The sequence below is a fragment of the Drosophila bipectinata genome, chromosome 2L (genome assembly GCF_030179905.1).
Source record: "Drosophila bipectinata strain 14024-0381.07 chromosome 2L, DbipHiC1v2, whole genome shotgun sequence".
NCBI lineage: Eukaryota > Metazoa > Arthropoda > Insecta > Diptera > Drosophilidae > Drosophila > Drosophila bipectinata.
In genome coordinates this window covers 13,529,874-13,552,458 of record NC_091736.1, presented here as the reverse complement: position 1 = coordinate 13,552,458, position 22,585 = coordinate 13,529,874, and the positions used below count along the sequence as shown (strand labels likewise).

Below are 22,585 nucleotides of genomic sequence, written 5' to 3'. Positions count from 1 at the left end.
TACTATATAAACAGTATGTTTATATTCCTAAAGCAGCTCCCAAAGGATGACTCCCATAGATCGATGAACCGGAGTTTGGCACTCTTTGGATGGTATGCCTTGGGAGGTTGTTTACAGACCTCGTTGATTGGTATTTGTTTATCTTGGCGAAGTATTTCTGTTTACTTGGTTCCTCAAAAATATCAGTGAATTGACAATGTTGACTCGAATTCTTTGAACTGCAAGTTCCCAATGACAGCCCGATGACAATATCCAATCCTCACAGATATCCCATAATGTATTTCCTTGAAAGATGTATATTCTTAGGATTCTTTAGGATGATATGGTATTTCCAAAGTAAACAAGATAGTTGTTCGGCATGAAAGAATCATGGGAAACCTTTTCCTGTTGCGTGGGATCAATAGCTCCCTAATTCCTTAAAAACCCCATCAATAAAAAACACTTTAGTTAATTTTGCTTTAAATAATTGAATACTATATATTTGCTTTTGAAAAATGTACACATAATAAATGCATTTAAATTAATTTAGAAATAAAACTGTTCAGGAAATCAACTGACAAGCGCACCGAAAAAAAACATATATTCTTTTTATGAGTTTTGCCTTGATTTCCAAAAGAACGCATAACCATTACATTAGTTTATAATTTTGTACAGTGTACTCCTATTAATTTTTACAAAATGTATTTTTTTAACTTAATATCTAAACGTTTTATTTAGCATTTTGTTTACGTTTTATTTTACACAAGTCTTGTAGGTAGGTTCGTGATTGGTTTTGCTCGATAGTGTGATAGTGTGTGTTTCATATTTTTGTCATTTCTGTAAAATAACTTTCTTTTTTCTCAGTGTCGCATTGAATTTTCGCATTGTTTTGTGAATTAGTGGGGCAGTGTGTTGGCAAACATCAAGTGCAAAAGAAGATTAGAAAGTTAAGAAATTGTGCAGAATGTTGAGGAATACGTACAGACTTATTTTCAGAGCCTAATTTTATTAAATATTTTGAAATATTTTGTAACTTGTTGCTTAATTTTAGCTCGTTTATCTTTAATGCTTAACGATCTCTCGTTAAAACTTTGGAAAAATGTTTCACAAACATTTCGAATAATTTGTCTGCGTTTTCGAGTGTTTTTTGTATTTTTGTTTATTTTCTTTTAATTTTCTACTATTATTTTTTTTTTAAGTTTGTTGACTACTTTTCGCCGTGAAATTGTTTGCAGTGTTTGGAGTGTTTTTGTTTTATTTGTTTACTTTAAATGCTATTTGAAACACGCCTATTGTTTGCCTAAGCTTCTGTTTGTATAAAACGCTGTAATCTTTGCTGATGCTTTTTTGTTTTTAAACTACTACGAAGCTACTACGGTTGTTTTTTAACTAGTATTACATTTTATGGTGATACTTATGCGCATTAAATTAAAAAGGAACATATACATGATTATCCATTATTATTAAATATATATAATATACGTGTTGTTTTCGTTTCGTTTTAAATATTCATAGTGCTTTCGTTTTATAGTCAGAGTCATTTGGGTAGTACGTTTCGATAAATTAAAGTTAGCAATAAGAACTAAATACTCGCTCCTGCATCTCTATAAGTAGTTGAATATTGAATCACAAATCATTGATGAAAACTTCATTTTAATTGGTTTAGGCGACGTCGCTCTGCACGCTCTCTTGGTCCGTTAAATTCCGTTACAATTTTATCATACTGGTATCATCATCATCCTCATAATCCTTTCTCGGTTGACGTTTCCTTTCGCGTTTTCATCTATAGCAAACAATCTACGTATCTCGCGGATACTTTTCTAAGTTTATACACAGAAATTTACAGGGGAACTTGAGTATGTGAGAATGGGTGTGTGTATGGTGTGTCTGAGTGTGGGGGTTCTGAGATAGTTATCCTTTGGGCATATATCAGGGGTAGTATAGGTTCACAGGCAATGTAAAGAGATAGTTTTTGCAGATTTTCAGTGTTCTTTCTCGAAAAGGTACTACAAATCAGTTGAACTTTATCATAATCTAGTTAGTCCTATGTCTATTTACTCAATTTTTAATATTTTCCTTCATCGTTTTATAACCAAATGATGTCGCTAAATGCTAGACCTTAAATTCGTTTGAATATTTTATTGATTCATATACAATATATATTGTTTGCTCATGATTTCTGCACATTGACTACGATGCACCGGGTTTCATTTTTTCATTTTTAAAATTCAGCTTCTTTCTTTTTTTAAGTGTTTCTTGCTATATTCGAATATTTACAGGGTGATATCTAGACAGTATTCATTACCTACATACGTTCGTTGGCATATTCTCGGCCCTACAATATATAAATGATTGGTAGGCGAAATGATTTCGTTTTCGATTCGATTTGTTTCTCAGTGTTTGCTCAGTGGGTTTAATTGTTCCGATGCTTTTGTTTTTTTTTTTCTTTGTGCATTGTGGGGGGCTAAGACCCAACTTATCTAGCATTTGCATTAACTGGTTGTTCTTGTTGCGTTTCAATCAGATATCCGGTAGAGTGTCGGTGCTAAAAAAAAAGGAAGATACAAAGCAAAGGGAATAGCTATGGTTATTCAAAGGCATTCATTCAAAGGAAATTCTTATTCAATATCCCTAAGAGTATTTCTAAATTTAGCCCAAATCCTTTTTAAAGGATATAAAGAAAAAAAAAACCTTTTTATATAAAACCCTTTGAATGAAGGGGCTCTTACTTCAGCTCTTACACTGAAATTTAAACTTGAATTTAAATAATCAATTCATTTAATATTTAATCAATATTTCTCCCCATATATTAAATATTTAGTCTCACCTCAAATCCATTCAATGTGGGGTTTTCATCAATTATACCACAGCCTTTTGTTTTGTGTCCTGACGACACCTCCGTTCGCCATTCCGCCTCCAGATCCATTCTCGCCTCTGCATCCTGCAGTGCTCTCGTTTCCATTTGACTTAGTCGAATCCTCGCCGTTGGCAGCCTTGAGATGCACAGCCCCCGCCTCCTCGGAGGGCGAACGTCCGGCTCCTTGTGCCAGCCCAGCGGGTAGCCTGTAGGCCGGAGTCTCTGGCGCTTCGCGCGTCAGCCGCAGGGCCTTGACATGTTGCCGCTGTTGCAAGGTGGCGGCTTGAGGGTTTTTACCGCCTCCGCCCCCGCCAGGGCCGTGCTTGCCGTTGTGCAGGGTGAGGCTGTACTTGGGCTTGCTGCTACCAGCCGATGTGGTGCTGGCCAGGCTAAGGTGCTGTGGCTTCTTTGGCATGGTGGTGCTTCCGGCCGGGTTCGAACCCAACCGCTTGGAGGCGGGGACGAACTCGGCTCCCCTGCCACCGTTGACACCACCCCCTAGCCCGCCGCCGGCACCGGGACCGTATCCTGCCTCGGCTGCCAACTTGAGCGAGGTCTCGAACTAAAGGTTGTCGGGATAGCTGCGGAAGTTGTACGTCCTGGCGCGCTGGAACTCCGCTGCTGCCGCCGCGCCGGCCGCCGAGCTGCTCCCGCTGCTGTAGGGATTGATCATCGGGGCGGTGGACTGGGAGTTCATGGTGCCCATTCCGTCGTCATAGATGCCGCTGTGCTCCTGGCTGTTGTGGCTGTGGCTGCTCTTGCCGCCGCCGCTGCTCACCGTGTTGGTGTTGCTGCTGCCACTCCGCTCCGAGCCCGGCCCCTTGAGCGGCTTGAAGATGGCAGTGGTGGCGTAATACTTCTCCATGGGCGGCGGGGGCACGGTGGGCGGTCGGGGAAAGATGCTGCTCAGTGGAGGAGGTGGCGTGCGCCGCACATTCATGTAGCCACCCGGCCCAGTCGTCACGCCCATTTTCGAGGAGGGCATGTAATCCTGCATGTGGGGCACCGCGTAGCCACCTTCCGGAACATCTGTGCGCCAGCGACGAGTAAAGAAAAAGCGAGGAGAAAGTCTATTTAGTCGGGGAAATGGCCAGAAAAATGTTTTTGGCTTCAGTTGCCGGCGACGCCATAAAATATGGCTCTTCACGCGACATCCAGCGGAAATGCGACAGAGGATTTACCGCACTTGGGAGGGTGATTATGGGGGCCCAGGGGACAGGAGGGGTGTGTGGGTAAATGGGGGGGCTTACTCACCTGTATAGTCCGGCGTCATGTTACACTGCAAATCATTAACCGCCGCATAGCCATTCACGCCGCTGGTGTACATGTTGACATTGAAGGGCTCGTGGTAGAGACTGTTTTTGCCAATCGAATCGTTGTCATCGGCACTGGCCTGAAGAAATTCAAGAAAATAGAAAGGTAAAGGTTTTAATATATTATATAACTAAGGAGTACCAGGGGTCTAGAACTAAGGTTGAGAATAATTGAAAGCTCAACTGTCTTTCCCCGAAAAAAACCCTCTTAGATTAAACTCCACCTTACATTTCTTCAAGCTTAGCACTTAATCTTGGATTTTTTTTGTGGAAATGAACTTTAAAATTCCCTAGCACTCTGAGCTTGACCTGTAACACCCAGCACATTTCCGTGGATCGGAGAAAAGTGCCATTAAATAAATGACAGTGTGTACGGACGCACGTAGGACTAAGGACTAAGCTTGGGTGCAAAAAAAAAAAGAACGGAAGAGAAAACTCCACGCTACATTGAACAATTTTATTAAATTCCAGGGCAGGCCGGCTATCCCCGGCCAGGCCTGGCCGCAGTCTTGCAACACCCACCTTGATGCCGTTGCCATTTGGGCGGTGTTTGTCCGCCGTGCCGCCGAGGGTGTTCGGATTGAAGCTGTACTGGAAGGCGTCGAGGACATTGCTGCCGCGGGCTCGCTTCGTCCGCGAGACGATGAACAGGATGATGGCCACCAGGAGGATGATAATTGTCGTCAGCACCACGATGACCACTCCAATGAAGTTGGCGTCGTTCGGCTCCTGATCGATGGGGCGTGGTGCAATTACTGTAACGAAAGCACATTGCACATTGAAATTGAAATTAACAAACGCTGTCGTTGCGAAACGAAATAAAATGTAAATATTGTCCAACTAAATAATTAGCTGGCGTTCGAGGACGCTGGACGAGAACAAAAGGCCCAGTAGGGAAAACACGGGAAATTTAATTGAATTCATCATCGTTCAGCTACTTACACTGTGGTCCGTTGTTGTATTTGCTTTTTCCGGCGGAATCACCTCCCGCCAGCCCAGCACCGCCCTCGTCACCGGCTCCATTCGCCCCGCCGGGCTTGTTCTTTCCGTGCTTGTGCTGATAGTCGTTACTCTGCAGCGGATACTCCCGCGAATCCTGCGTCTGGCTGGGCGGGATGCTGCGGTGCTCCTGCTCGTCCGTGAAATTTCCCATAGCGGGCACTGGAATATATGGGCAAAGAAAAGACACAGTTTGAATAGGAGTTCATTCCCTTTTTCATCTCGAGAAGTTTTTGTATGCAGCTGTGCTCCAATGATTAGTTTTTCCTTTCCCTGTTACGCCTTAAATTGTATTTCTTTTGCCACGCTTTTTTATACTCATTATTTGGTAGGGAAGAAGGGTATATTCCTTCAATATTAGATGTGAATATCATATATAACCCTTGGGTATTTATGGGAGGAGTACCAGGTATCTTGTAGTCGAGGGAAGCCCTACCACCATCTGTCCTGCCCCCAGATCTGCCTCGTAGTTTAATATGTTTTTCAGGGCGTTGCCTTGGAAGGTCTAAGTATGTTTCAGGAAATATTCTTTTATTTTTTTACCATTTAGTAACTCTATTCCGTATCTAACCATGAACATGGAGGTTACTTATACGATTCCTTTTGAATTTAAATAAGTATTTCCTCCACCTAATTATCTATGCTTTTTCACATGAATTATTTAGTAATGCTTCCGGATTACATGAGACTATGGTTATCCGTCAAGATACCTGAAAATTCAGGCATTTGCCATGCCCGTCTAGAATTTGCTTTGATCTCGAAAGCAAGACCGCCCAGCTTATGTTTCTCGGGAATTTTAAAGCAAGGCATATGGTCCAGTGCCATGGCAAAGTGTTGTCATTTATCTCGCCAACATCTTGAGGGCACAACAAAGCAAAACCGTTTAGGGGTGGGCGTCCTCCCCTTGGTGGCTGGCTTACATGAATTACCCAGGCCCAGGCCCAGGCCCAGGCCCAGGCTGAGGCACAGGCGCTGGGCAAGGCCCGGGCTGGCCAAAAAATAGTTCCCAGAGTGGCTGACCCCATTTTTGTGAGGCAGTAAATGGCGTAATTACTGGGAGACTGGGAGGCTGCAAGAGACCCGGTTCTTGGGGAGAAATGGAGTTGGATGGGTAAGGACGAAAGCTGAAGCTGCTGTTTTGAGTTATGTTCCTTAGACAGAAATGGGTCTGATGTCCTTTGTTTCGAAACTCCTATTGTCCTTCGGTTGGCCGTACTTTTCTTCCAGAGTACTTCATTCTTATGGAAGCTATCTGGCATCGCCCAACCGCCATAAAACGATTAAAATAATTAAAATATTTCGTGCCACATTTATCATATACACCACAGAGTGAAAGAGACTCAAGGGCGATTATGCCGCATATCCTTTGCCACAGTGCCACAGGACTCAGGTCACAGTTCTTGGTACTCGGTTCTCAGTTCTTGTTGATGTTGTCGCATGCCTTTTATAACTAATTCCCCTTGTGTGCGCCCCCAGAGTCTGCACGCATTGTTTTCTTGTTTTTTTAGCTTTTGTATTTTTAGAAACCTTAACAACAACGACAGGCAGCAATCACCGCGAGCAAATCTCACAAATTGGGGTTAAATCTGTATACACTCCGCACTGAGCCAGAGCCTCAGCCTGATAAAAATATGCGCACATACCCTCGAAAAGGGCTTCTCCGTCTTTTGTTTACCCTTACCCCAGTTTCCATCTCTTAGAGGCAGGCCTATACTACACTCGAATGCCAAAGAAAATAAAAAAAACCATATATATAAAAAAACAGCTGGTTACCACTCGGGAAGCGTAGCACCAGTTCCCACAGTGAGCCAGTGCCAGAGCCCCCTGCCATCTTAAACCGAACAAAACCATCATATGTCCTATAACATATTGTGTGCGTGACAAATGCTCGGTTGCCGTGTTTCTGGTTTTTGTCCCGTCATGTAATTGCTGCCACCACGGCAACCATATTCCATCCTCAGTCACATCCTTTATCCTTGGCCCTTGCTACTGTCTAAACTTATTGCCGTCTAATGCCGCTGCTGATCGTCAGTCAAGTGTTATTCCCTTTTTAGCCGGAATCACTTAAAAAACGCGGCTCAGACCTTTCGGTTCAAAGCGAAATTAAATTCAAAGAAATAGCAGATGCTCTCAAGAGACTGCATTCATTTCCCATTCATTGGATTCAGTTTATAAATCTTTATATTGGGCTTTAATATACTTTTGTTTGGACTTTAGATTTCCGACTTCCTCTTCCTTCCCCCTCCATGTGTGCCTATCTAATTGACCTTAAAATCTGGCGATCGATCGATTTATTATCAGCATCCCTCCATAAACCCATTGTTCGCTCCTGTCAGTGACCCTAGCCAGAGCCAGAGCCAAAGCCATGTACCATCTGTCAAAAAAAGCATTATATATGAAATCCCTTTTTGTGTGGCACGCTCTATGGTGCTAGAGGATTTTATCCATTAGTCTGATTTTACACCTATCGACTGGCAAGCGGGGATTTCCGTCGATTCACCACCGATGTGCCTATGAATATAAACGATCCTGCATATCCTATACTGACTGTTCAAACAGATTTACTCGCATGAAGTAATTTGTAGTACGGGGTTAAAAACCGAGCCTGCACCGGCACTGTCTGGCAATGTGCCGGGACTCGGGATTGGGAACAAGGACGCACTACAACATGCCCGAGCCTTCGCAGAGAATGCGAATTTAAAATACACCGAATGCCAGGCACTGCAGTTACCTCAAAGTTCCAGATTGTTTACATTTAGCATGGGGATGTACTCTGGGCATTCTATTGACTTTATTGTACCAGCTGGAGAAAATGTTCACTCTACGAATATCTCCGAATAGTCCACCTCATCCTCATCCTCATCCTTATTTTTTTTTTTTTTTCATAGCGAATATGTGTGTGTGAGCCCTCCCTCCCCCCAGGCTCATTGTTGTTACCCAAAATGTTGGAAAATTGCTTTATCCCTTTGTTAAGTTAAATGCATTGCAGCTTCCACTCTCCCGACAGTTCCGTTGTCGCATACTTGAGGGTGAAATGGAGCTGAAAAATGCATTTGCACATATGCAATTCAACTTCCTACAGCATCCTGGGCCCGAGTTAGTCGCTCATTTATTGCTCGGCACGGCAAATGCAATTTTCTGACAATTTTCTTAGCTTTGCATGCGACTTGCCACCTCTGAACACCGCCCCACGTACTCACCGGATATAAAGCTGATCTCCGATAGCATTATCCATTTGACGGCAAAGTACAAATTTATTTTCAAGTATTTTCCCACACGATGATGCAGCTTAATGGTCACATCCCGGGCATGATCCATTATGGTGTCGGGCATGTACGAGAATTGTACAGGCTCTCCGGAGAAGTAGCGTCCACCGATGCTAAAGAATACTTTGGCATGAACAAATACCTGAGGGAGATAATATGAAAAACAAATTGGTTATTACTTTAAGCCTTCATAACTGGCATAATCTTTCATGAGAAATATTATTCCCATTTTTTGCATGACTATTTCTCAGTGAATCCTCTGCCAAAAGTAAGCCTTTACAAATCAAACCAGCTAACCACTGACATCGGCTCCGGATGCCTCCTGTTTGAGGTTGGCAACCTTTCAGAAAATTGCGGGTATTGGTACTCACCTGAACGTCCTTGGTAAACATATTGTTTGTGTGGAGCACGATGGCACTGAAATTGCGAACCGAATCGAATTCAAAGACAATTTCAACCGGTTTGCCCACCAGGCCGGGGGTATCGTTGCGCCAGCCAATCCATTCATATCCTGAAACGAATAAAAACCGTCAGAATGAAATGAAATGAGCATTTCAAACGTCCGCCGGGAAGGGGGAAATCAATAGAGCAACCCTGTGGAGCACTGACATGTAAAGCTATTTAAGCCTTGGATACCCCCAACATTGGATCCCCTGTGCCACATTTCAGGGGTGAATTCTGGCCCCAAAAATACCCAAATGCCACAAAACAAATAAATGCTCACGGCAAGCTGTGGCATGGTGGCATGATGGTGCGTTAGTCTGGGCTAGTTTCTAGGGGGGTAGACTCTCTGGTATAACTAGAAATTATGGCCAATGCGACATTTAAGCCATTTTTTCCGCTGCGGCTTTGTTTGCATGGCCCTAATATCGTTGGAGGCTTGTTGGAGGTAGGAAGGAGGGCATGGGCCAAATGGCAGGACCCAGGCAGGAGTGCCCTAGAGGAGACCGAGGGTATTCCCTGCATAAGTCATGCAATATTAGCTGGCACCCACAAGGTCTACAACCCTCCAATGGGTATATGAGGATGGCAAACAAGCTGTAACCAGGAATTATATAATTTCAGCTCCCAGGAAGTTAAATCATTACTCGCCCAGCTCGCCTCAACTATTGATTCCCACTTAGAATGCAAATCAGCAAAGTTCGCCAAAATAATCCCCATAAAAATGAGTCCAAAAAAAATATTGGAATTATGCACCGAAAAACTTTGGCATCAAGACAGTTGGACTTTTTACGACACTGTCTCGACTGTGTCTCTGTCTGTGAAATTGCGGATTGCGAATTGGGAACTGCGGATTGGGGATCGAGAACTGCGACTGCCTTTCTAATTGTTGGAGCGGAGCAAACTTTCCTCCTGCCCAAAGTTGCCAATATTTTCGATTATTGGCCATTTGCCAAACAGCCAAGAATAATGATGGGAACTTGGTTTTCGGGGCGGTGAGAGTGAAAATGCCTGAAAATAAACTGGCTGGCTGGCTAGCTGACTAGCTTTTGCTATTTTCACGATATTTGGCAGACGTTTGGGGCGGAAATGAATGCCAGTCTTGCCATAAATTATCAAATATGCATAATGTTTACATTTTTACTTTTTGGCAGTCGCCAAGCTGCGCCAAGGGGGCGAGTACTTTGAGGGCGAGTTTTCCTGGGCCCTGGGCGGGAGGGCTTTTCGGTGGTATCCGGGCAAGTTTTACTGCGACTCCAGCAAATATAGTCGAAAGTTATAATTTATTTTTGTTTATTGTGTGCAGCAAATTATTTGCTAAAGCAGAAACTTTTTCCCCAGACCCCTAGACCCACCCATCTCCACCATCATCGATGTTCAATGAAGTGAGAGCTTTCATTTTGGGGGGGACTTCGGATGGGGCAGATGGGGTTCCGATTTAGCCTTATGCCGTTTTCCGTTCCCGTCGCTGAACTTTAGTAATTATTTGATGTTAATCAGTTTTTACATAGCCATAAATCTTTGGATTTGGAATATATGGTAAAAGTTTGCGGCTCCTAGGGGCCAACTTTTCATAGCCCAAGACGTTAGTTAGTATGCAGGGAGCCGACACCGAGAGCTGCAGACGGCAGCTTGCAAATCTGCAAGATCTAAGCTGAAATTGAAAAGGGGGCCAACGCACAAACACTTACCCTTTCCGAAGCCATGGATGTCCGTCCGGAAGTTGTCCTTGCCCTTCTGGCCGTCCACCAGTTGGCCGATGCCGTCCACGTACCGGTCGCCCTGCTCGTTTCCGTCGTAGGTCTTATCCGACAGATCCACCTCCATGCCGCGCTGCACGCCCTTCGGTATACTGTACGACACAATGCCCTCTGCAAAGGAAAATAAAAGTGGGAAATTAAAACTTAAAGTGCAGCCGCTTGGGGGACACCGATGCCCCCAACTCCAACTCCAAAAATAAAGAAACCCGAGACACAGGCACACGTCATTCTGTATCGTGTTTCGTGTCAAGTGAGGCAGACAACCGACAGAAATAAGTTTGGTGGCAGCTCTGTGGCAGGATTTTTCCAGATTTGAAAGGGGCATTTCGGCTAGAAGACCTTGGGACTAAAACATATACCTTGGATATAGAAAATGCTAATAAAAGTGAGAATATTTTACATGATTAACTCTTTGATTTGCCATTTTAGAGTCTGAAGTCTAAAGTTTCAATATAATCCTCCCTCCTAAGTAGGATTAACTCTGCCTCCCAAGGCATATTAAATTACTGGAAACACAATTGTGTAATGCCTCCCCCACTAAGACTTCCACTTGGTTTTTGTGGTTATTTTTAAACCAAATCGAAAGGAGTTTTGGGTGACAATATCCCGCATATACTATTTCAATGTCAAAGTCAAATGGTTTTCGGTGAGCTAAGCCACGACTTAGGCATGTCTTTCGTTCAACGAACCACTTTATTTGATAAAGGATCATCAAATTCTGTGAAAGTGCCAGGGTATGGTTAAGAAAATTGCGGCAAACACCCAAAAACAAATACTATTCCTAATTGCCTTGGCTGGGTACTTGAAAAATAATTACATTTGGAACTGGCACGCAGTGCAAACATGGCCATTAAAGCCAGCCTTTGGAGTGGGCTGCCGCTCAAGAACACGTTTAACTAATTCACTACAATTTCTATTTGCACAATCGGGGCACGTGGTAAACAGGACACACGGCTACCCACGGATCTCGCAGGACAACAGACACGACCGGTGCCAGTCGAAGGAATTTTCCAATAATTACCAAAAATCACATAATTACACATAATTAAGGGGGGGGTCCGATGGGGGGAGATATCTCTAATGCACGAAGTGAAACCGAAATCCCACATGCCGCACGGGGCATAGATAATGATGATTATGAGGCAAGGCGAGGCGCTCAGGTAGGCGGTGGCACACTGGAGTTATCGATCATGCGTGTGCCGGCGATGGGTGGGCGGGTTGTCCGAATAAAAATATTAATTATTATTCAAGGCACTCCGAACCGGGTATTTGTATGGAGAGAAACCGCCCTTAATTACAATGCCCAGAAGAACGGAAACTGGCAGATAATGCCCCGACACGATATTAAATCGAGTGTAAAAAAATGTATGGTGTATTTAATTAACTGCAAAGACATTTACGGCACTGCTCTTTACAATTGCCACGCAACATTCGGTGGCAGGGGCACTCTGATGGGTTAAAGAGCACAACTACCACAGTCACTCCTCATGGGACATACATATACATATGTATATATGGGGAGTATGTCTGGGTTGTTATTTGGTTGCCTGCCTCCGATTTGCGTGTCGCGACAGTCTGGAATGGATTTTGGGGAGCTGCCGAAAAATGAGCAAAATAAAACGAGACTTTGCTTAAGTACGTGGAGTGGGCGACTCCACGTTGAAGCGACTGCAACACGCAAGACACGCAACCCCAACAAAAAAAAAAAAGTTGTTGATGCCCCAAATTGAGGGCCCTAACCGGTAGAGAAGTAGAGCTTCTCCCAGCTCCAAGATAAAATGGTAAAAGCATTTCACACTCTCGCTTATCCCACCTGCCGCCTGGTCATCCGGCGACTTCTTCAGTGAACTGGCGATTGCCACACAACAAGAGCGTGTGTGGGTCTCCGAAAGGGATCCATAAATTAAAGACGAAGACACCTCGCAGTGGGCATCGGTGGTCGGTGCCATAAGTCCCCGAGCTTAGCGCTAATCAGTTGCTGCATTTATAATGACTGAGCTTTATAGTTTTTCCTTTTCTAAATCATAACGAACTTCAGTTTAGCTCCGCTTGAGAAATCAAAGTCGGAGATAATCTCCGGCCATGACATGACCCGCCCAGACCCCAGACCCCAAACCCCAAACCCCATTTGTCTCAAATTGTGGCGCTACCAATGAGAATTCGGGGTGCGGCCCTAGTTTCCCCGTAGGTGCGGTCAGATCGATTCGAATTCAAATGCCCGGCCAGACAGTGGCCAAAATTTATGGACACAATTTATAAACAATTATGAATCGTTTCAGTGCCCTTTTGAGGGGATTAACGATCACATATTGGAGTTAGAGCTACAGCTAGAGTCGAAGTTGAAATCAAATCGGCGCGGACATAAAACGAGTTTATTGATTTCTCCGCCCACTGGCCCCCAGTGGTACGGTATGTCTGGTAGTTGTCTAGACCCATCTACCGTCCACTACTCCAATGTATTGCCACTACAATCCATTCGAATCTTATCTTGTTTAATTTGCATATGAAATGCGCCATGTCGTCTCGTGTTCACATTCCCCGTGGCAAATCAAATGACATGGCCGCAAAATTTGAACGGTCAGAAGTTGCATGTCTAGAGGTCTAGACCTCCTGCCCCTCTGCGGACAGGATGGTAGGCGTGCCATATAGTTTCAGGGACTGAAGACTGGGAGGGACTTCAATTCCCCAGCTTGTGCCCCAAAAGCCCTGACCCAAACACTGCGTTAATTTGCAGAATAATTTTCTACTTCCGCGCCTTTTTTTCGCCCCCAAGGACCCCAAGGACTCGAGGCTACAAATTGTCATTAGACGCCTTTTGCCAACTGGCATTGTGTTATCGTCGCCTGTGGAGTTCTGCTGCCGTGTAGTCGCGGAAATTATAGAAAAATGTATTTGTCCAGACTTGTTTCTGGCTCGGGAACAACTTGAAAATTGCGTGCAAACGTCAAACCTGAACTCGGAAGACCTCGCCAGGTTATACGACTGCACTGAAAGAAGAGGATTTTATGGCTTTTACTTTTCAGCCACCTAAGTGACTAATTTTTTCTTTCAATGGTCGGGTTGTCTGCCCCGAGTTGTCGCCGTCTGCGATTTCAATTGCGGTTCAGCTCTGGACTGGGTATGTTTTTTTATGTCTGCACGCGATATATTCCAAGTACATATTGCACACGCCGTTAAAAACCGAAAAAAAACAAAGTCAAGTTTCATGTGAAATTCAAAAACAAAAAAAAAATCGAAAAAAAGGAAGGGAAAATCCCAGAGAAATGCAACACAGTTGATGCCGGGTGTGTGTATGTGCCACAAACATAGGCGCAGCAATCCTTTTGATTGGATTACGCGGTTGCAAGCTTTTAAAAATTCCTTTTTCAGAGAAGGTTGTTTCGCCTCGAGGACTTAACTTGTTTGCAGGTCATGCGATTTCGTGAAACAAGCTCATTACGAGTTGTTTCCAAGGCTAATAGAAATATTTGTATGCACTCTTTTATAATAATTTTGTGGCAAGTAGCCACTGTGCTACATACTTGCTAAACAGATGGGTAGAGTATGATATTCTCTTGAGTAAATCAGCCTGACTAATTCTCATTTCATGATGTTACTTTAATCGGCTTTTAGCTGCCTTATAGCTCATAGAAATTAGCACTGACACTAAGCCTGTGCTAAGCGTTAAGCTCTATTGTTGCACATGTCGGCAGGCCATTGCCTAAGAGACTCACCTTCCCAGGGACATCCGACGATCTCCGCTCGCATGCACACAGTGCGATCGTATTGGCCATATGGATAGATCCTGATCTTGGAGGCAAAGATGATGGGCTGCAGGGCGTTCTCCACCTCACTGTAGGTGTTGATGTTACCAGGGAGGATCTACAAAAGAGATACAAAAATAAGGATTACCTGGAACTTGAGAGTCTTGAGTTGACAATAACCCACCTCCTTTCCCTGGATGTTCTTCCAGCGCTGCCATTTATCAAAGCCCGGCCGCCAGTACTCCAGCACATAGGCCTCGGTGTACTCCTGGCCCTGACCCTTTCCGAAGCGTCCCTGGGTCCTGATGGCCGTGATCACGTGCGTCTGCAGCAGGTCCACCTGCAAGTACTCCTTCAGCGCATTCGACACCATGTGCTTGGGGCACCAGGCTCCTCCATTATTATCGGTTTTCAGTCTGAAACGAAAGCGGAAGACGCAGAGGACTTTATTAATTAGGCACCATCGATGGAGGCTGGGGATCTCTATGAAATAAAAACCAGTTGCCACTACGTAGCTTTTTCTTATAAATTAACTGACATTAAGCATTCGGCACCACACAGAGCCCCCAGCCCCCAGCTCCGAGCCCCCAACCGCCAGCATCCGCCCCTACCCGCACCACCACCGCCAAACCACCGGCGATTGTGGTGCGGCGTCTGGCAGCTTGTCTCGCTCGTTAAGCTGTTTGCGGTTTTAGACGCAGCAGGACGTCGTCTGTGTAATTAAGGATTAATTTAGCCTATAGCCCAGACAGCAGCTCTTCCACTTGCCTCTCAATACGTTAACCACTATTACCATATTTTTCGGTTTAAATTTCAATTAAGCCCGTACATGCTTGATTGCATCGTGGCTGCCCTAATGTCGGGGCATCACTCATGGGCCCCTAACTACTATATATCGTTAATCGAGCCCTCTGATACCTAGTTTCCAAAGACTCTCCAGGAAATTGATTAGTTTCTGGTGCACAGCGAGAAAGAAGGTATATTAAAGGTAAATAAATTTAATCTCATGCCAAAGAGCATAGATTAAAGTGGCCCAGGCCCAGGCCCCTGGACCATCCTAATAAGAGCTGGCTAAGAAGGTTAATTTTAATAAAATTGCTTGGGATTTTTTTTTGTTTGCTTTCCTCAGGCTACGGGTCTCTGGCCCCAGCTTCAGCTTTCAGTAGCCAGAGCACAGTAAATAGCTCTGGGGCATGACGAGGGAGAAGAAAAAAGACTGAAGCCAAAGACTGAGGACCATAAAGACTGAAGAGAACAAGCATAATTTAAAATGCTAATATTCGCAGTTATGTGCATTTCAACCTGACTTTAATTATTGTTATTGCCAAAGTTAACAATCTGCGCCACCGTCAGCTGCTCATTTCCAGTCGCTGATGGACTGGCTAACTGCCTTTAGGATGTCCTGGAACCGGGCTTCTAATCGGGCGCCGGATCGGAGTTTTTCTTTTCCGTCCATCAGGGCCAGTAATATGTAAAAGGCTGTAAATTTAATGGTCTGACAGTCACGGACGATGGGCGCGGTAATGAAAATCAAACAGCGCCAACTGCCATTAAACTAATCTTTGTAATTCAATAGCCCCAGACGTCGACTAGGTTGTCGTAGTCATCCCATGGATGGATCCTAAGGGTCCCCATTCCTTTCAGTGATTTGTCGTAAGTGCTTGTTAGGCTGCCCCCCTTTGGGTCTGTCCGGGGAATTACTGCGGGCTTTCTCGAGCACTTCTCTATTTTCGTTTTTTTTTTACTTTTTTCGGGGAAGGTTAGCTCAGTTAGGTATAGTAAGTAAGTGCACGGCAGCCACAAATTATAATGCTGCCTGCACTTTTGAACTTTGCTGGAAGTGGAAGTTTCGGTTAAGCAAATTGCAGCTCGCCTGATTGGACTTGCCGCGAACTTGAGGGGCTCCACAATTGAAAGACAAAAGAAAGTTGCCACTCTCTGTGGAGTTTAGAGTGTTTCTGCCTGTCCATGGCAGTGGGTTAAGAGCGGTGGGGATTGCCAGCTGGAAAGTAACTTTACTTAACTTCACAAAAGGGAAATTAGTTTACGCTAGAACCAGACCAAACTTGCCCACAAGAGCACTCTTTAATTTCAGTTTTTTAAGGGCCCGAGCACAATAATAAATATGTGCATTTCCATTAGGCCTTACCAGTGCCCGAAACCCCTTGTCAATTGGAGCTACTTAGCCAGTCAGACAGGTTGAGAGTCCGCGGACCTCACAGACTTCTGTCTTGCGATTCTTCGATTCTTCCCAGTCACAGACCCTGTGCCACCAGTCTTTGTCTCAACTTTTTGCTGCAAGCCCAACAGAACTCATGTGAGTTGGCCCCCTTTTAGTCAGAATTCTGGTTAATCTCCCACAGACCAAAAACCAAAGATGGGGCAACACAAAAATGTATTTTGTTTATCTCCGACGTGCTCATCACGCGTCGTTTTTGTGGTTTTACTTTAGTGCCGCCATAAAGGGTTAATGTTAATGATGCCTTGACGATGGTGGTGCGGTGGTTCGATGCCTCGATGGTTCAGTGGTTGTCAGTCAGCCCTGCACTTAAGTGTTTTTTAAGTGCATGCCCATAAAGGCGTACAGCAAATTATTGCGAGGAACGGAATAAAGAAAAGCTAAGAACGATGTATTTGCATTGATTTCTGGCTTGTAACTCACGTGGTAATTGACATGTTTATGAGGTCCTCCCCTTGCCCCTAAATCATGGTGTTACTGAATACTAATTACACGGCCTGCAATGGCCCTTATGACTGGGCCGTATGGTGTCATCATTCATGGGTAGTTACGAAACTTCCGCTTCAATCTCTTTACCTTACTGGCTCGTACTTCCTGTAGCCCCGTTCCCCATTCCCAAATAGGCCAACTCTCATAAACTTCAATTCAAACGAAACCGCGCCAATGCAATATAAACAGCCTAGAAGAAAATAAAATACCACTGAGACCACCGTCCTCCACCCGACCCCTGTCTGCCGCAAAACCCGATTGAACTTCTGTGGCACTCTGGCGGAGAAATGAAGCAAGGCAACCGGTTTTCCACATTTCAGATTTCTGAAATTGCATTTAATTAGCTTGGAACTCTAAAGAGCTGCCGACAGTTCCTTCTCGGATATCTTCTGCCATCAAATAGCCATCAGACTTTTCCATATTCATAGAATGATTTCCCATCAGCGATGGGAGATTATCTTTTATGGCTTTCAAAGGCGCTAGATCGAGCTAAAATATTTTCCTCTCCACCAGTCAGATATGCAAAACGGAGAAGATCTTTTGTTATTTTGGGGTATTTGTATTTCGGGTGATTCAACTGCTTGTGTCATAACATAAATTCCATTGTCATTGATTGGCTTTTTGAGCGGTAGGCCGAGCTTTTCGATTTTATGGACTCCGTCTTATCGGCTAATGAAGTTGTCTATAAAATTAGCAATTAAATGGACACCCAGGCCGGGGGTTACATTTCTAATGGGACGCATGACAAAACTCGAGCCCTTGTAATCTCGGACACTAATCTGGGAAGATGTCAAGAGGTGATCGACATTTCCGAAGAGCGTACTGTTGTGTACCCACAGAAGTCTATTCATTTTTAATTTGCTTGTTCGCTGTCCGATTAAATTTAGTTGGTCTTTTGATCTTTTCGGGTAGCTTTCTCTTGCGGATCTTACCTGGCGTGCTGGGGACCCACGAACCCCGTGTCATGAGCCGAACTCGCTGTGATCTGGGCATCAGTGATGGCTCCTGATTCCATTCCCAGGGCCACGTTGCACGTTGCTGTAAATAAAATAAAAAAAAGAAGAGCAATTTTTTAGTTCAAGGAGGCATATCTTTTAATTAATGAAGGCAGCAGCCACTCAAGGGGACAGTCGTTTAAATATAGAATCTAGGCCTCCTCATATCGATCTATCAAAACCAGTGATGCATCGTTTTGACGTTTTGAATTCGAGAAATAAGGAACGTTTACCTGTCACACTTTCTCAAAAGTAACAGCCTGTCTGTCGAATAAACCAAACCCTTAATCATTGCCAAAGCGATATCTAAACTGGCAGAACGTCATTTTGTTTATTTAATTTATTGCCTTCCAATTGCATGCGACACAGAGTAAAGACTTCTATTTTCATGAAAATACTGGATAGAGACTCCATTCTCTCACCCTGAAGTTGGTGTCTGATGCCGTGGGCTGCCTAACATTTTCGCCAGAATCAACACTGATTTGACATGACTTCTGTGGCCCCCTCCCAGCTGGATATCCAGCACTTTTGATCTCACCCAGCCCAAGGTGCGGTCATTCATTCAGAAGTTTATAAATAAACACACGAGACAGATCCAGCGGAGGACCTGGGTGGCTGTTGAGCATCCAACCCAACGAACTTAAGGTCTTTGCTTAATTCACATACATTTTAATTATCTTCTATTTTAAATCTTATTTAATTACTTATTTCAATTTGTCTTGGGAATATTTTGGCCATGAATTCGCATTTAAAGTTTTTCCATTTTCATTTCCGTTGAAAGTTGAAACCTATGAATACGTTTGCACTTGGCTGGATTTTATAGCCTGGCCAAGGCAAGTCCACCATGGGGGTGGGGTGTCCATGGCAAAGGTTAAGTCAACAGCCAGTCGACCAGGCTCTGACTCTCGACTCTTGTCTGCGACATCCAATTGCATACTGGCAGTGCATTCGGTTGGAAAATTGTTGCATATTTTGCCAACCCGACTCGCATCGATGTGTCTGCTGCAACATAACAACAAAGAAATGTTCCCTTTGGCATCTGGAGGGGCATTCGGGTGTGGGCCGAAGGGATTAAGTGCAAATATTGCAAAAGGCAACACACCACACCACACCAGACCAGACGCACTATACACAGAACTTCTAAGAGTTTCGGAGCCAAGCTGGAGTTGCTGGATAGAAATTCGAAATAAACATGTTTATGTGTTTGGGTTTTTGTATTTGGCTTGCTTGATTAACCATAAATATTATGGTAGAGAGCCGGGCCAAGATAAAGATGCCAGCTGAATGACTTATTTTGATTCAGATTCCATCAGTGCTGTCATATTTTTCAAATTGATTTTATTTGCCGAACTAGAAACCATAAACCTATGACATCCCAATCATGTAATGTTCTTGAGCTCTTATTGACCTTCCAATAACAGTAATCGAATCAAACTCACCAATATCGAAGGCCGTCGTGGTCGAGGCATTGAGCAGAATCATCCCACTGAGGATCATCAGGGTCCAGAGACTGAGTTTCCATCGGTGGCTGGGTGACTGGGTGGCGGATGTGGGTGGCAACTGGGTGGGGTGATGGGAAAGGCACTGGCGGGAAAACATGCTGATGACTGACGCCTCACTCTTCGCCTTTGTCTTCATGATGATAAGATCTGAAAAAGAAAGATTTTTAAAATTAATAAGAAATACAACTATAAGAGTGTCTATTCCTGGAACTCGACAAAAAGTCACTGAAACATAATTGAAGGTGGGAAAGTAAGGAAGCCAAAAAATTCCAAAGAACTCAGCATCATCATCATCGTCGTCCTTTGACTTTCCCTGGTCGATTCTGACTCGGATGTGAATGCAAAGTGAGTTTGCGTGATGGACTGAGCCCGAGGATGACTTGTGCTTTTCATTTCCTATTATTTAGCAATAATTTCAGCTGGCATGTGTGCACAGTAACCAAGAAAGATAGCCTAGAAAGCTGACTGGCCACCTTCCATTCCACTCCGGCCCGGATTCCATTCACCTAGACTAAGCAACTTTCAGCTTTAATTTAATGCCCCAGCCAGCCTCCCAGAAGCATAGCCATCTGGCTCGGTAGTTTAGGCCAGAAGCTGCCCAGAAAACGGTTATTTGGCTTATACAAGGTGGAAAAAAAGGGCCAAAAGATGTTGGCCATTTGAAAGGGACGCCTAGCCCTGTGTTTGCCTTTGATGTCCTGTAATTTTAATAAGTTTGAACAGCTGCGAGCAGCTAGAGTTTTCCCTTCCTTCCGCAAATAACTCTGCCAACTAATTGCTCATTTTTCATCTGCGATGTCCACGGCTCTTAGGCCTAATGAAAGCTTTTAAGTAATCTAATATCTCGGATAATGCATAGCATAACATAGAGGCTACCAAGGCTCTTGCCACTAACTTGCTGCCGGCCACATGATGTAGGTTAAATATATAGTGACACTCCAGCTCTATGCACCTGGCGGTGCTTTGAAACTTGCTTTGCCCACGGTTAGATTCCTGGTTTTTTTTTGGTTGTTTTTTTTTTTGCGCTGGTCGAGCAACTTTTGCTTGGCTTGGCATTTTTCGTCGGCGCATATTTCATAAATTGAAATGTACAGTTAGTTAATTACACACTAAATTGGCTATAAAAGAGTGCCATTAGGCAGTGCTCTGCTGTGCTGCGGCAAGGCACTATTTGCTTTGCTTTCGTTGCGAGGAGAGAGCGATTTATCGCCTAATAGGGGAATGTGGCAAGTAATATTTTGTGGGGTTTGGGGTTTGCTTTTTCCTAATAAATCTAATACCAGAATATGCCTTTAGTTGGCTGCCTTTTGCCACAAAATCTCCCACAGCAAATAACAAAATTTACCTAACGAACGGGTGGATAGACTAAGCGGTCATCAATCAACAAAATTTACATTTCAAGTGTCACCACAAAACCCCACATCACTGAATCCCAGCGCTTCCCAACGTAGAAACTTTCTGGGTTATTCCAATTGGGGAGCTACGAAAAGTTCAACAAATTGCCGCCCGAGCTCTAAATTTAAACATTAAATTGTGTGTGCTGTTCGTCGGGACTTCCTGATTAACTGGAAAAGTTAAGGAAGGCGGGAATAATAATAAAAAAAAAACACACACAAGATATACCCATGGGCGTACTCGGAAGAATGGGGAATATTTTTGAATCTTTTTCAGATTTGTTCAGACAATCAAATTAAAATCAATATTAAATAGTAGTTGAAGAGAAAATCAGATATTGCAGTTGTGCAATTACAAGTAGGAACGCCCCTGCTGGCAACCAAATTGATTAATTGATGAAGCACAGTTCCAGTTCATGGAAAAGAATCTGAGGCACTCGAACCAACAGAATGCCATATGGCTATGGCCCCAACTCAATTTGCATAAATCGAAACACAAAAGCGACTCTACTGACGACTATGCTGAAAAACAGAAAGCAAAAGATATTTATCTTCCTAGCTGCCTTCCTCTCTCCTCCTCCTCCGATGTGGATGCGATGCTCGGAGTGTTTGAATGAGTGTCAAATTAAATTGATCAATTAAGCAATTGACATGCCTCGGATCTGATCCAATTGGATCAGGGCTGGCCTGGATTGGCAAGGCTGTGGAGAGGAGAGGCTGTGGAAAATCGCAAGGCAAGTGCACTAACAGAATTTGCTGAAAGGACTCGCAGCTTTACGCGACTTTCGCACACACAACAAGCGACGTAAATTGCGCAAAATCGGGTTTTAGTTTGGCTGCAGGGGCAGGCGACTGTTGCAAGTGACATTTTGTGTCAATTCAGCGGCGCTAATCAAGCAAGAGCCAGCATTTAAATGGAATGAGGCAGTTGCGGGGGTGTGGGAGTCAGGGACTAAGACGGGACTAATTGGCTACGATTGAAGTGGGGCTGCTGCTTCTGCTGCTACTGCTGCTGTAGGGTAGTGAGCTTAAAGTCAACGACATGCGGGCCCAGCAAGCCAGACAACCAACGTCACATAATCCATCAAGTCTGCAGACAGTTGCAACTGCAACAGCAGCAGTGGCATCAACAACCCCTCAGTGGTAATCAAATCAAATGACAACGCAGTCAAAGTGACAGAGGCAGAGGAACAGTGGCAGGAGCAACTTTATAGGAGCCAGAAACGGAAGGAAACTGTCTAGTAGGAGGAATATATCTAAACCGAAATGGCAGCCATCACCTCGCATCCTTGGAGGACCGAGCACGAAAGCCCCCTTTTATGTGGAAACTTCAACTTGAAATGTCACATTTGATTGGCAACTCCTTTAATGATTTAATAATGTCCGAGCCATCCGAGTGGAAACCGAATATTAAAAATAATAGATAAGGAATTGTAAGAAGGGTTTCCCTTGAAATTTGCATAGCCATTACAAAAGAAATGACAATTGATAACTTTTTTTTGTTGTTTACCGACTGTCTGTCTCGGGAAAAAAGCGCCTTGTTTTGGTTATTATTTTGACTGGCTGGAGACCCCAAAGAGCACTTGACGTTGCAAAGTGGTTGGGAGG

The 22,585-nt window shown here is 44.1% G+C and overlaps 2 protein-coding genes across 3 annotated transcripts in view; both read right to left on the bottom strand.

Annotated features, from left to right (window-relative positions):
• LOC108125396 (uncharacterized) overlaps window positions 1–22,585 on the bottom strand; it is a 91,336-nt gene that overhangs the window by 62,084 nt on the left and 6,667 nt on the right. Inside the window, exons 2-12 of one of the 2 annotated variants that reach the window (XM_017241567.3) lie at window positions 19,521–19,730; window positions 18,019–18,124; window positions 14,543–14,774; window positions 14,329–14,476; window positions 10,547–10,726; window positions 8,786–8,925; window positions 8,349–8,556; window positions 5,092–5,310; window positions 4,672–4,904; window positions 4,091–4,229; window positions 3,399–3,865 (exon numbers count right to left, since the gene is read on the bottom strand). In XM_017241567.3, the coding sequence (XP_017097056.2) occupies window positions 3,399–3,865; window positions 4,091–4,229; window positions 4,672–4,904; window positions 5,092–5,310; window positions 8,349–8,556; window positions 8,786–8,925; window positions 10,547–10,726; window positions 14,329–14,476; window positions 14,543–14,774; window positions 18,019–18,124; window positions 19,521–19,719 (2,271 nt within the window). In that variant the 5' untranslated portion in view covers window positions 19,720–19,730. Of the gene's footprint in view, window positions 1–3,398; window positions 3,866–4,090; window positions 4,230–4,671; window positions 4,905–5,091; window positions 5,311–8,348; window positions 8,557–8,785; window positions 8,926–10,546; window positions 10,727–14,328; window positions 14,477–14,542; window positions 14,775–18,018; window positions 18,125–19,520; window positions 19,731–22,585 lie in introns of those variants that run through there. The other variant, XR_011442154.1, reaches the window with a different exon arrangement.
• smal (smoke alarm) lies at window positions 452–3,261 on the bottom strand. The gene is made up of 2 exons (XM_017241569.3): window positions 2,807–3,261; window positions 452–2,524 (listed from the first exon to the last, which is right to left on the bottom strand). The coding sequence occupies exon 1, from the start codon at window positions 3,249–3,251 to the stop codon at window positions 2,835–2,837; it is 417 nt and encodes a 138-aa protein (XP_017097058.3). The 5' UTR covers window positions 3,252–3,261; the 3' UTR covers window positions 452–2,524; window positions 2,807–2,834.

What these genes read in the sequence shown, in the direction of transcription:
- smal (XM_017241569.3), bottom strand. Translation starts at nt 3,251, where the DNA reads ATGCCAAAGAAGCCACAGCACCTTAGCCTGGCCAGCACCACATCGGCT.